The 13,936-nt window shown below is 42.3% G+C and overlaps 1 protein-coding gene across 5 annotated transcripts in view; it reads left to right on the top strand.

Moving 5' to 3' along the window:
• KCMF1 (potassium channel modulatory factor 1) overlaps positions 1-12,498 on the top strand; it is a 55,883-nt gene extending 43,385 nt beyond the window's left edge. For 4 of the 5 annotated variants that reach the window (XM_046905626.1, XM_046905624.1, XM_046905625.1 and 1 more), the window contains 4 exons: positions 3,526-3,627; positions 4,326-4,503; positions 9,150-9,432; positions 10,353-12,498. In XM_046905626.1, the coding sequence (XP_046761582.1) occupies positions 3,526-3,627; positions 4,326-4,503; positions 9,150-9,432; positions 10,353-10,614 (825 nt within the window). In that variant the 3' untranslated portion in view covers positions 10,615-12,498. The remainder of the gene's footprint in view (positions 1-3,525; positions 3,628-4,325; positions 4,504-9,149; positions 9,433-10,352) is intronic. The other variant, XM_046905622.1, reaches the window with a different exon arrangement.
• Positions 12,499-13,936: the final 1,438 nt, after the last annotated feature.

The following is a 13,936-nucleotide window of genomic DNA, read 5'->3' as shown; positions in this document are numbered from 1 at the left end:
TAACTAAGCTCCGACTGTGAGCTTTGGGGCTGTAAGGTCTAAGTTATAAATATATTGCTTATTAAGCTGACTAGAGCTCTGATGGCAGTCGTGAAACTTCAGATTATCTTCTGCTTCATTCTTGAAGATTTCACTGCATTTAGTGACAGGATTTCTGTAAGATCAGTGTAGTTTTATGCCTTACGTGTAAATGAGGAGGTAGTAATAGTAGAAGAACATTTCTAGAAGCTAGCAGATATTAGGATTAATTTCTAATTGTTATAGGTCTTGACAGTTGTCTTTTGGACATCAGAGTGACATCATGACTTTATTTTTAAATAAATCATAAAAAACCAGACAGCCTGATACAATAAGAATGCAGTTTCAAACCCATTATCCTAAATTGTATTTTTCTGTTATGAAAACTAAACATATTAGCAACAATTTTCAGCTTTGTCATACTTAATCAGCGATGCTTCTGTGTTTGTAGTAACATGTGGGTGTTTTGCCAAAACTAATGCCTAACTAAATTTGTTTGTGTATAACAATGCTTTAGTATATTTTCCTAGTGAGAGAGTGCTTGAAATTTCATACATGCTTGGAATTAGGTTTAGGATACTAAGTTCCTTTGAGAACAACTCACTGTTCTCCAGACTTTTTTGTTACCTGATGTTTTTCTGAGGAGTCTCTGCTTTCAGGGAAATATTTGTTGTTCATGAAGACTTCATCCTGTTACACGTGAGGAAATTTGTATTGCTTTTTTAGTTCTATTTTCATGATAATTTACATGATTTAATTCTATTTCCATGATTATTCCTTCTTTCCATGTTGGGTTTCTAATTAAAGGTAGCTTGAAAAAAAGAGTACCTTAAAGATGTTTGTTTAATTTGAACTATGTTCTTGTTTGAAGATTAAGCAGCTTCTTTGTAACTTTAAAAGTGTATAAGTTATGGTGAATTTCTTCAGAAATTGTATGTTTATGGCAGGTAAAAGTGATATGGCTAGTATCAAATTTAACCAGTAAAAGCAAAATTGTTAGCTGTAGCCCAGTGAAGAGCCCTCAAAGGGTTTTTAGAAGCTAAAATTGAGTGGAGAGATACTTTTTTCTTTTTTTTCATCTTGAAATTGTAGTCCATCTTAAACACTTCATTCTGCTTCTGTTAAGCTATTTTCTGACATCTGAAATGGCTAACTCTTAAGCAGACTCACTGCTGTACTGATACTTTTGTCCTCCCTCGTATTCTGTAATAATGTCATTACTCTGCCTTGTGTCTGCTTGTATTGCATCTGAGTGATGTAAAACCTGAGAAATGGTTCTGTGAAGAAAAATATATAGTGTGGAAAACACGGGGAAAGATGTTGTAGCAAGAACCTCTTAAAAAGCCTAAGTTTCTGCGTGAGACTGATTAATTAAAATGTCATTGAATATGTAAGCTACTGTCAAAAGCAGCTGAGAATTTGCAGTGAGCATATTTAAGATATCATCCTCATCTCCATACATGTAAGTCAGAGGTGTGTAATATTGCACGAGGGCTGCTCCAAAAATAATGCCTCCTATTTTATTACTTTGACCCACACTGTCAAGGGGCAGATGGTGGTATGGCAGTAGGGGTTGAACCTTCCCAACAGTATTCCATTACATATTGCTGCTATGTGAGAGATGGCATCAGAGAAGCAGTCTGACAGACTGGTGTCTGACTTGGAAGTGCTGATGAAGCAAAAGGTATGTCATTGAATTCTATGTGGGGAAAAAACAGCACCCACTGACCTTCGTCCATGCTTGGTGAACGTTTATGGAGGCCAGACAGTGCCATGGACACAGTGAGGCATGGTGATGTGTTTCAGCAGTGGCCATGCACAGCCATCACCTCATAAAATGAGGGCTGTCTCAAGCAGCTCATCCCCATGAATTAGCAGGTTGCAACAAGGGAGCCGCGTACAGAGCTGAAGATCAGTTTCAGTGCATTGGAAGCAGTGGTGGCACACTGGAATATCACAAAGTCTGCAGCAGGTGGGCCCCGTTGGCTGCTCATCCAGGAACAGAAAGGACAAGTCAGGATCTGCTGAAGCAATACGAGGCTGAAGGTGGCGGTTTCCTGGATCGCTTCATTACTGGTGATGAGACGTGGTGACACCACTGTGGGCCTGAGTCAAAATGGCAGTCCATGGAGCGCCAATGCGAGTTCCCCATCAAAGAGAACGTTCAAGGTGCAGCCCTCAGTGGGTAAAGTAATGCCTGCTGTTGTTTGGGATAACAAAGGGCTGATCCTTCTGGATTTCCTGGAACTGGAACAAACCACCAGCTCTGACCACTGAATCGCAGCACTGACAAAGCCGAGGGCTGGAACATCCAGAGTCGGGTCAGAGAATAAACAACCTTTGTTGTGCAACACAATAATGCCTGGCCCTAAAGCAGTGTCAAGACCACAGAGCACGCTATCAATCCTGGCTGGACTGTCCTTCAGCATGCACTGTGTAGTCCAAATTTGGCTCTTTTTGACTTCCATCTGTTAAGGCTGATGAAAGACAGACTGCGTAGGCAACATTTTCTTGGCAACAGTACCGTGACAACAGCTGTGAAACAGTGGATCATATCTACTAGTGTAGATCTTTAGTGAGCGCACCATGCAGGCTCTTGTTTATTGCTGGCAAAAATGCAGAGCTATCAGTGGTGACTGTTGAAAATACTGTTTTGTAGCTGAGGTTTGCTCAGTCAAATAGCGTTATTGTGCATTACTTTTTGGAGCTACCTATATATTGGTATCCGTAATGTGCGCAGTCTTTTGAGATCCACAGTCAGTAACTTGTGTATAAGCAATGAGGGCCACCAGAAACCTGGGCTTTATTGCAGCCAGAATTGTTCCATAAGTGCAAGATGGCTATTGGAATAGGTGGAGTCGAGAGAGAAATTCATGGATAGTAGCTGTATTTAACCATCAAAAAGCTGTTAATATAAGCATTTAGTGCTTTGGGGAAGGTTTTCTGGGCTGGAGATATTTTTAGTCTGTAATCTGTAAAACTTTAAGATCAGTCTTCAAAACTACTGGAACTGAAAATGGGGGGTGCATTTCCAGGTGTTACAGTTGGGAGAAGTTTAACGGTACTGCTCATCTTTTGTGTTTTTAAGCTGAAACAAGCATTAACTAATAAAGAAAACGGGTATCTTCTCCTGAAATCCTTTTGTGTAGGGATATGGAGATCAGTCTCTCTTTTTCAAACCTTGTAGTTACATACTGCCTGGGTATAACTCAGTTTGATACTTGAGTGAATACTCGTGGTTTCGTTCTGCTTCCTGCAGTTCCTCTGCTTGGATGAATGAGAAGCAGGCATATAGTAGGCCTTTGTAATCACTCTATCGTCTGAGACAGTATTAGCATACAAAAACTAATTTATAAAACACTGCAAAATCTGGTTTCTATAGTATTACTAAAATCATAAAAGAAATGGAAATTAAAATCTCTTGAAAATTCTTTTTGCTTTTTTTAATAGTGACATACATGAGTTCTGCTTTGTATAAAGTATTTCTTTTACTCTTTGTCATTTCAGATTTGTCCAATATGTGCAGCATTACCTGGAGGGGATCCTAATCACGTCACAGATGACTTTGCAGCTCATCTTACACTGGAACACAGAGCTCCTAGAGATTTAATATCCTTTTCTGAGATGATGCAGAGTCTAGACTTCTTCTTTGGGTAGTCATGTTTACTTGTTTTGATTTTGGTAGTCAAGGGCTATACTTCTCATTTCCCCACAATTTGAGTTGCTGGAAAACTGTATGCCAAACTTAAAGGTTATTTGTGACACAAAGACAGTGATCTGAGGATGGCTCGAGCTAAGCTGTTTTTTTGACAAATGATTATAAGCTTGCGTACATGTTTCAATCACTATACTTTATCTTTTAATACTAAATACTAATAAATAATAAATAAAATAATAAGTAATGCTAAATACTAATCTTTTTTAATACTAAAGATAAGATCTTTAGTATTTAATGTAAGAATGAGGAAGGGGGAGTAAAACCCATGTCTAAGAAGTCTGGCAGAAGGTGTGATAAGTTTTTAGATTACTTGGTAGAAAACTTCCATTTAAAAAAAAAAAACAGTTTTGATGTTTCTTAGATGTAGTAAAAAGCTGAAGAATGTGAGGAGTTTACTGTACACAACCCTGATTGTCTTGAGTGCACGTCTGTATGTCCAGCTTGCACCATAGATACAGTGCATCTCAGCTATGCTCTAGAAGCTGAAGCTTTCATTTAGGAACAATGTACACTAGAGTGTTTTACGCAACAGATATTCTAGTCATTTAATAACCAATACCAAGTAGTTCTGTTTTCTTAACTTGTTTATTATGATGAATCCAGTGGTGTTCGGCATGTACGTCGAATGTTTCACCCAGGTCGGGGATTGGGGGGCCCTCGTGCACGTAGATCAAACATGCACTTTACTAGCAGTTCCCCTGGAGGGCTTTCATCTTCTCAGAGTTCATATTCTCCAAGCAATAGAGAAGCCATGGATCCTATAGCTGGTAAGAGCTGTACCTGTGGATTTTACCCTCCTTATGCAAAGGGAGCAAAATCCAGTGTGGTAGTGGTTGCTTTGTTTTTTGTTACACTGAAACTGCATTCAGGATATGTGCATGTGTGACTGGCTGTGTGTTGATGAACAGTTTATTGGCCTGGGGTCTTCTGAAGCTAAAGTCACTGCCCTGGTAGACAGTGCTTTTAATTCTAGAGGACAAGCTGTATTCCCAAAGCATATTATTCACAGGTGCTGTTTTTTTTAACTGTGATTGTGTCCAGCTTCTAATGACTACTTTAGTATACATCATCCTGATTTGTTGTGACTATGAAGGTGTTTATGGACAAGGTCTTGTCTCAGTTTGTTTTAATACAAGCTGTGTACTGTGAAGGTGAAATTACATGAATATTATTAAGAGACATTGAAAACATTCAAATTGCATTCAAGCTTTACAAAAAAGACTTGCTAATATCATGGCTATTTTTTATGATGTACTTGTAAATTCTTCATAAATGTACTTTTACAAGCATTTGTAGCATGTTTTGGTCACGTTTAGAAATCCTCTGACAGGAGAAAGTGCATCTCACTTGTAAAGCCAGAAAATCAAGACGTGTCTAGGATTTTTATAATAACTCGTTCACGGTATGTTTAACTTCAATTTGAAAATAAAGCATTTTTTACAGGAATTAAAAATAGATAAAGACAATTCAAAATAACAAATATAGCTTTTTCCTTATTAGAAGTTTGAGCATTTTTAGACTGTGATCTTTTCGCCATGCCTGTGTCAAGGAAACATCAGAACTGTCGTAATCTACCTTCAGATGCTGAGTAGGCATAAATGTGTAAACTGGAAATTCGTACTTCAAGATTCAAGACAACTTCAGAGGTAGCCATCCAGCTTAATTAACCATTACACCTGAAAGGGGAGCTGTGTCTGCTTAAATGTAATCCCCTAGCCTTCCTTCTACTGGCTCTGGTAGTCTCCTGGCTCTCTGTGACCTTAGCATTCTGGCAAAAGACGTAAAAACTGATTGGGGTCATGCTCAGAGAGTGGTGATCAATGTCTTCTACTCTGGCTATATCCTGTCATACAAGAGGTCACCCAGAGATCAATGCTGAACCCCATGCTATTCAACTTTCAAAAATCACCTGCATGATGGGATAGAAAGCACTTTCAGCATGTTTGCTGAAACACCAGCATGGGTGATGGGGTGGACAGTGTCCTGCGTCTAGGATGACATGACCATGACCAGAGAGCCCAGTACAGTCTTGCATCTGCATGGCTGGGAGTAGCCCTGCTGAAGGAGACGTGGAGTCCTGGTGAGCACAAAGCTGAATCAGTCAAGGTGGGCACCACTGCAGCAAGAATGGCAAACTGAGTCCTGAGCTGCATTTGCAGAGCATTAGTAGCTAAGAGAGAGATGTGATCATCTCACTAAGGACTTGTCAAGCCTGGTTTCCACAGTTCAAAAAGAAATGGACAGAGGATCCAAAGGAGGGCCATGAAGATAATCAGAGCGTCAGGAAAAATTCTTGTACGCATAAAGGCTCAAATAGTTAGGTCTTTGCTCCCTCACTGTATTCCAGTACTTAAGGGACAGCTACAAAGAAGACAGAGGCTCTCTTCTCAAGGTGCCGTGTGGAAGAACAGGGGGCAGCAGAAACAGGATGCACCAGGAGAGACTTAACCTTGATATAAGAAAAAATTTTTGCAGGGGGAGCCATCAGTCACTGGAACAGGCTCCCCAGGGATGTGGCTGAATCTTTCTTAGTTTGAGGTTTTCAAGATGAGAGGGGACAGGATGGTGCATAATCTTGACTAGGCTCCCTTTTCCCAGGAAAAGTTGGACCTTATGATTGAGGTCCCTTTCATTCTAGGCTGTTGTATGATTCTTTGAGGTTCCTGAATGATATGAGAAGAACCAGAGTTCATCCAAGAAGAGAGGATGTTTGTATATCATTATTCTGTGATCTTGGAGTACAAGACCTCTTGGAGTGTATATTGCTCTGAAAGTAATGAGGCCCACTTATTTAATGGAACTATGCCAGATAAAGAGCACAGTAACACTATTTAATACAGCAAAATTTCAGCTACAAAACACTATTTTTTCAACATAGTCACCACTGATAGCTGTGCATTTCAGTGATGGACAAGAGCCTGCGTGGTGTGCTCACTAAAAATCTACACCAGTGGATATGATCCACTGTTTCACAGCTGTTGTCACGGTACTGTTGCCAAGAAAATGTTGCCTATGCAGTCTGTCTTTCATTGGCCTTAGCAGTTGGAAGTCAAAAAGAGCCAAATTTGGACTACATGGTGCGTGTTGAAGGACAGTCCAGCCAGGATCGATAGCGTGCTCTGTGGTCTTGACACTGCTTTAGGGCCAGGCATTATTGTGTTGCACAACAAAGGTTGTTTATTCTCTGACCCGACTCTGGATGTTCCAGCCCTCAGCTTTGTCAGTGCTGCGATTCAGTGGTCAGAGCTGGTGGTTTGTTCCAGTTCCAGGAAATCCAGAAGGATCAGCCCTTTGTTATCCCAGACAACAGCAGGCATTACTTTACCCACTGAGGGCTGCACCTTGAACGTTCTCTTTGATGGGGAACTCGCATTGGCGCTCCATGGACTGCCATTTTGACTCAGGCCCACAGTGGTGTCACCACGTCTCATCACCAGTAATGAAGTGATCCAGGAAACCGCCACCTTCAGCCTCGTATTGCTTCAGCAGATCCTGACTTGTCCTTTCTGTTCCTGGATGAGCAGCCAACGGGGCCCACCTGCTGCAGACTTTGTGATATTCCAGTGTGCCACCACTGCTTCCAATGCACTGAAACTGATCTTCAGCTCTGTATGCAGCTCCCTTGTTGCAACCTGCTAATTCATGGGGATGAGCTGCTTGAGACAGCCCTCATTTTATGGTGTGAGAGCAATCCTGAACATGTCTTTCACATTGCTGTTGCCACTGCTGAAACACACCACCCACCACCTCACTGTGCTCACATCTACAGTTTGATCTCCATGTTCAACAAGTGTCTGTGTATGTCAGTGGGTGCTGTTTTTTCCCCACATGAAGGAATTCAGTGACACACCTTTTGCTTCATCTGCACTCTTCATCTCGGACACCAGTCTGTTGGACTGCCCCTCTGCTGCCAGCTGTCACCCAGAACAAAACAGGTTGTAGTAGTTGGGAAGGTTCAACCTCTGCTGCCATATTGCTGACATCTGCCCTCTGATGTTCTGGACTGACATAATAAAATAGGAGGCATTATTTTTGGAGCAGCCCTCGTAGTTCAGTTCTGATAAATGTGGGGTGTCGTCTGATGCTTGTCAGTAACCTCACCAGGCATTCCTTGTGGAATGCCACATGCACAGGGAGGTTAAATGCTGGATGGAATGGTATTCATCTGAACTTTCTCTGATCAGCACTGTGTTTTTGCTTTCAAGGTTCAGCTGTTGTCTGCCGGGGTCATCTTCTCTTACCAAGCCTTTATCTCAAGCTCTCATCTGCTTCCCAGTACTGCTAGCTATTAAACATTACGTTCTGCTTCGTTTAAAGTGAGAATAAGTTGGTCTGTTTCTTGTCTGATAGTCAAGATATGTCGTCTTGTCCAGTGAAATGATGAACTGAGAAGATGAATAGGAGTTTTCTGCTAGAAAATAATGAGATGTAGAGCATCTGCTACATTTTCACATTTTTTTTCTCCTTGTGGCAGTCTAGTGATTAAAATTGAATTGAAGACTTGGAATTAACAGTGCTGGTTTAGAAACAAAAATGAAAAGCAGAACTTGACCACCCCGAGTTTCTGACAGAAAACGACTCCGTTTTTCTGTATTCCTCCCATTAAAAGCATTGCTTTTTATTAGTGTAGCAGAAGGAAAACTATTACAGGTTGTACGGACTGATGATAACCCCGTAGCATGGAGAGGAAGGTAGTATTGCCCCGCTGTGTCCTTTGCCCTTGCATCAGTTACAGCAGAGAAACACCTAAGAGATTTTGCAGTGATAGCCTGAGCTGTAGTTTGCTGCTGGTTTTAATTTCAAAGAGTTCTTTGCAGATATTTGCTATAAACATCTCCCCGCTGAAGGGAGGACTTACGGTTGTACTCTTGAATTGCTGGGCCTTCCCCTGTGCTTTGGGAGAAGTAGGCAGTGGCTTTGTGAGGCAGATCTCAAATAAGTGTTCATAACAAAATAATGCTTATTAAACATTCTAGGCGATGGCATGGTATTTCTTTTACAGAGCATGTCTTCTTTCTGGGATGTTGGTATGGTAAAACCTGTGTTTTGGGGGCATGTTTGTTGAGAAGAAGCTAAAATCACTAACAGAAGCCAAAATGAAGTATTTTCCTAGTCAGTTGCTATGCTGTGATGTGAAGCTTCGAGACTTGCTGCAGAAGACATCATTTGCCAGGCATTCCCTGTGGATTGGCTCTCGTGTTATAACAAATCCGCATCTTCCTTAACGCTTTGAAACACTGAACACTGAGACTTTCTAGAAGAGTTTCATGAGCTTTCTAACATAATTTGTACTTCGTTTCCATTGATGGGGAAAAAAAAGGAATTGATGCCCTGGAATTCGGGGTGTATTCATTCTGTTGTGTAAGAGTCACTTAAGATATTTCATCACAGAAACTTTTCTCTTCTCTCGCAGAGCTTTTATCTCAGTTATCAGGCGTGAGGCGTTCTGCAGGAGGACAGATCAATTCCTCTAGCCCTTCTGCTTCTCAGTTACAGCAGCTGCAGATGCAACTGCAGTTGGAACGACAACATGCACAAGCAGCGAGACAACAACTGGAGACTGCACGCAATGCAACTAGACGCACCAACACGATCAATGTCAACACCACTATTACACAATCTGCAACAACAACCAACACATCTAACACAGAGAACAGTCAGCAGACTATCCAGAATTCCCAGTTTCTTCTTACAAGGTAACATGTTCCGTGTCCTTACTTCGGTATATGCCTCTTACCATTTCACTCTCTTTGTTCTGCTAGAGTGGTGAAACTATTGCAGTGAAACTTTGTATACTGCGATTGTAAGAAACGTGCTGGGGAGTTTTCCACTTGTTTTTACGTGCAATTGCGTGTTCTTTTTTAAAGGTGTAAAATGTTCATAATCCACATTTCTAGCAGTAATTTAATATCCAAGAGTAGCAGTTCATAGGTGTCCTGAAGGGAATTACTCTGCTTTTGGAAAGCCAACTTTGGGAGCTGGCTGCAGAAATGTCCTTCGATGCCCTAAAGGTTGCAGAAAGGAGAGAGAATCTCACAGCTGCATTGTATATTATTTTCCTGCACCTAGAAATGTATTTAAGAGGTGAATGTATTTAAACAGTTAGACATGAATATGGATCTTAGAAAGGAGGCCAGTTTGGAGTTCTAGCTACGTAAGCTACTCCCCTAAGGTAGGGGACTTCTGCCAGATCCCTCATCAGGTCTGTTAACGTAGTCTGCTTTGTTTGGACTTTGAACACTGTATCGTCTGGTGGGAATCCATAGGTAGCACACACAGACTGATGTGGCGCACGTAAACCTAGAAGCTGACCTGGCCCCTAACGGATATGTAGGAAATTCCATCACCCCTCCCTAAAGGACTCCCCTCAGCAGCAGGGACCCCTTGCATATGGTTTTGCATTTCCCTTTCTCTTCAGGCTTCGTTCCGGTGAAGGCTGTGGTAGTGACGGGGCGGGGGGTTGTTTGCCAGAGGTGTGCAGAGCTGTGCATGTGGAAGGGTCAACAGCAGCGTCCTGTGGGGTAGGGTTCTGAGGGCCTTCCAGCACGTGTCAGAAGTGTTGTCAGAGAAATGGGCTTTCACCGACTGCCTGTCTCCTTTTCCTGCTGCCATACAGGTTGAACGATCCGAAGATGTCGGAAGCAGAGCGTCAGTCAATGGAAAGCGAACGGGCGGACCGCAGCCTGTTTGTTCAAGAGCTTCTACTGTCCACTTTGATGCAGGAAGAAAGTTCCTCCTCGGATGAGGATGAGAGGGGGGAAATTGCCGATTTTGGTGCTATGGGCTGTGTAGATATTATGCCTCTAGATGTTGCTTTAGAAAACCTAAATTTAAAAGAGAGTAATAAAGGAAACGAGCCTCCTCCACCTCCTCTTTGATGACATCCCACTTTGCAGACAATGTCCTCTGTGCTGTATTTGCCAATGAAAGTGGACAACAACTATCTTGGGTTTGTTTTGGTGATTGTAATTTCAGGTCTGTCACTCTTGTTACGTTGTGTACATTAAAAAGAAAGAGAGAAAAGATATATATGATAATCATTTCCACTTAACTAATTTTTACTTCTAGCAGGTAAATGTAGGTTGCGGTGCAGAGCAAAAGGCTCTGTGTCCTGTACCTTGACATGCAAAAGGCTCTCCTAATACTCCACATTCAAACTGAAGAGGAAAAAATGAAAAATCTCTAATGAAGCTGCTGTGTGTATTTATGAATATTAATGAATAAAAAATGCTTGGATGGTTTACCTTAACTACTGCATGACGTTTTTTGCAGCGTGCATGAGTTTTAGTGACCTTGTCATTTAAAAACTTAAATACAAGGAAGTAAAACTATAAAACCCAAAGCTTTCCCATTATTCAGAGGTTACCTAACAAAAAGGTTAGTGCGGTTTGTAGCCGCAAAGTAGCTTTGGAATAATATGTGACAGAATGACATCTTACGTGCTGTTCCTGCACAGGATGGAAACTGCAGTGGGTTGTACTGTCGTGACCAGGGTGTGGCATTTTGCTGTATGTGATCACTATGTTGCCCTGTCGGCCGTCGCGTCCGTGTGGAGTTGAACTGCATTTTATGCATCCGTAGGAGACACAGCAATGAGGCCACTGCTGGAAGCTACTGCAGAGGGCTTTTGTGTGCCCTGAAATCAAATGATGTTCACTTTTGTTTAAAGTTTGTTTTTCGTGGTTGTTAATTTTTTTTTTATTGTTAAACATGTTTTATTCAGGTGTAGATGATTCATATATTCACTGTGTTTTAAAAAAGAAAAAAAAAGAAAAGTTAACCTGGATCATGTTGTCTTAGTTTAAAAAGCCTTTCACAGCCTCGATCATATTTGAGTTATTTATGTATTTGCTTCATAGTTTGCAGAGACCTGGTAGTATCAGGAGAGCTTGAGGATTTGGATCCCCAGATTGTCCGTATATTGCAAACAAGTTATTAATGCTAACTTTAGCACCTTCTATTTATTGTTTCTTTCGGTTACTTTTGCTGATGTAAACAAACAAACAAAAGTTTTAAAAGCCTTTTAGTGGAATTGTGCCACCTCTCTGCCTATACTGCTAGCCTTCCTGGTCTGAACAAAAAGTGCAGTGTTCTGTGCATCCGTGTCCATAATAGCCCCAAGGCAGGGACAGAAAGAGTGTGTTTTGGTTTTGGCTTTCTTTCCTTCTTTTTGTTTTGTTTTGTTTTTCTAAATGTGAAGTTAGATTATGAAAACAGAAGTGCACACAGCTTCAGGTATTAAGAAAAAACAACGACGAAGAAACCCTAGGCTTATCTCATAATGGTGTCTTTCCAGCCTTTCTCACCTCCCCCCTCTCTCTTTCTCTGTCCACCCATCTCTGCAGCACTGTTAGCATTAGAGTAAACTTACAGACGTGAACACCAGGTGGTGTTCTCAGCAGAACTGTGACGTGTACGCTAATCCAAGATAACCGCAGCAAAAGCAGCAGCCCCGTAGACTGACTTTAAGTTCATCTTGTTTGGTTTTTTTTTTTATAAATCCTCAAATCCTGATCGTTTCCCCCTAGAGCGGCACTGGCTTTGTTTTCTTTTAGTCTCTGCAACAGAAAATGTTTCAAGGGAAACTTTACCTAAGGCCTCTGGTTATCCCTAAGGTTATCCCAGCTAGGGAATTATTATTATTTTTTTTTTGATTGATTGTTGAGGATTTTCAAAAGATTTTCAAGCTGTAGTCTTTACAACCACATCTTCTGCACATTACAGTAAGACACACGGTTCAATAAAGCATTTTCAAGACTGTTGTTCGGTTGATTTTTCTTTGCTGTTGATGCATTATACAGACAGTTTTGCTCCAGGATTTTCTGCGGCTGTCCTTAATTGTGGCTGCATACAGAGTCAGTTCACGTAGAAGTGTTGGGCAGTTTACGTGCACGCAGTTGGCAACTTGCACACTGTGGCAGATGAAGAAGGCTGCCATCCCAGCCTCCCCACAGGTAGGTGGATCCAGCTTTGCATAAGAAAAAAAACATGCACAGAGCAGACTCTCCTCAGCATGAGTCCTGACTGCATCCGTGCGGCTGCTCTCTTAACATTGGCATCATTTCTGGACCCCACTTAGGGGATGTAAACCCATACCGTCTGTGCTCAGAAGCAGAGCGTACGGTGACTTGCAGTTACAGGTATCCCTGTAGGTGTCACCCATTACCACTGGGTTAATAAAAATCAGTCAACCACCCCCTGCCATCTCTGCTCAGGGAGCATGCTTGGAGTTCAGTGGAGCCTGTGTATGTGTTCATCCATCACTATCAGTCATGGACTCCTTACTTTTAAATTGCAGAGAGATGGATTTGAAGGGTGGGCTCTCTAGTCAGTAGGGAATTGGTCGGAAGGCCACAGCCAGAGTAGGTCTGTGTCCAGGTGGAGGCTGGTGACAGTCCCAAGGAGGCCACGAAGATGCTCAGAGGGCTGCAGCACCTCCCCTCTGAAGACAGGTTGAGGGAGCTGGGCTTGTTCAGCAGGGAGGAGATCATGGGGAGACCTCACTGCAGCCTTCCGGTATTTAAAAAGACATTATAAACACGAGGGAAGTCAACTTGTGTGCGGGCTCAAAGTGATAGGACAAAGGGGAATGGTTTTAAACTAAAGGAGGTAAGATGTAGATGAGGTGTCAGGGAAGTTTTCACTCAGAGGATGCTGAGGTGCTGCAACAGGCTGCTCAGAGGGGTGGATGCCCCATCCCTGAAGGTGTTTAAGGCCAGGCTGGGTGGGGCCCTGGGCAACCTGACCTAGCACTAGATCTAGCAGTTGGCAGCCCTGCCTGCAGTTTGGGGGGTTGGAACCTGATGATCCCTGGGGTCCCTTCCAGCCTAAATCATTCTATAAACAGATGGAAAAGTGCTCACAAAGGTTCTGAATGAATATGTGCTTCCTTACACTGTGCAGCTTCACATCTGAGCAGCAGCGCCTTGGTGGGCCTGTCATCAGCTGAGTTGTGCCTGTGCCGCTGCACTAAGCCTTCAGCAGTGGCGCACAGCATCCCTCACTACTGGCAAGGAACCAGCTCAGCCAGATGTTGGTCTGCAGCAAGCAAGACTGCAAATGTGTGCTTGGGGCAGGTGGAGGGCATGTTTCCATTACCAAAATAGCTGAGATACATAGGCTTATTGGATGGTGCAAGGGGAGCAAGTCAGTGAGCTGAGTGTCCTCTGGCAATTTGGAATTCTGCCATCTCCTAATCAG

Source organism: Gallus gallus, chromosome Z, assembly GCF_016699485.2.
Source record: "Gallus gallus isolate bGalGal1 chromosome Z, bGalGal1.mat.broiler.GRCg7b, whole genome shotgun sequence".
In the NCBI taxonomy this organism is placed as follows: domain Eukaryota; kingdom Metazoa; phylum Chordata; class Aves; order Galliformes; family Phasianidae; genus Gallus; species Gallus gallus.
The sequence above is the reverse complement of the archived record's forward strand: the minus strand, read 5'-3'. Positions and strand labels throughout refer to the sequence as shown.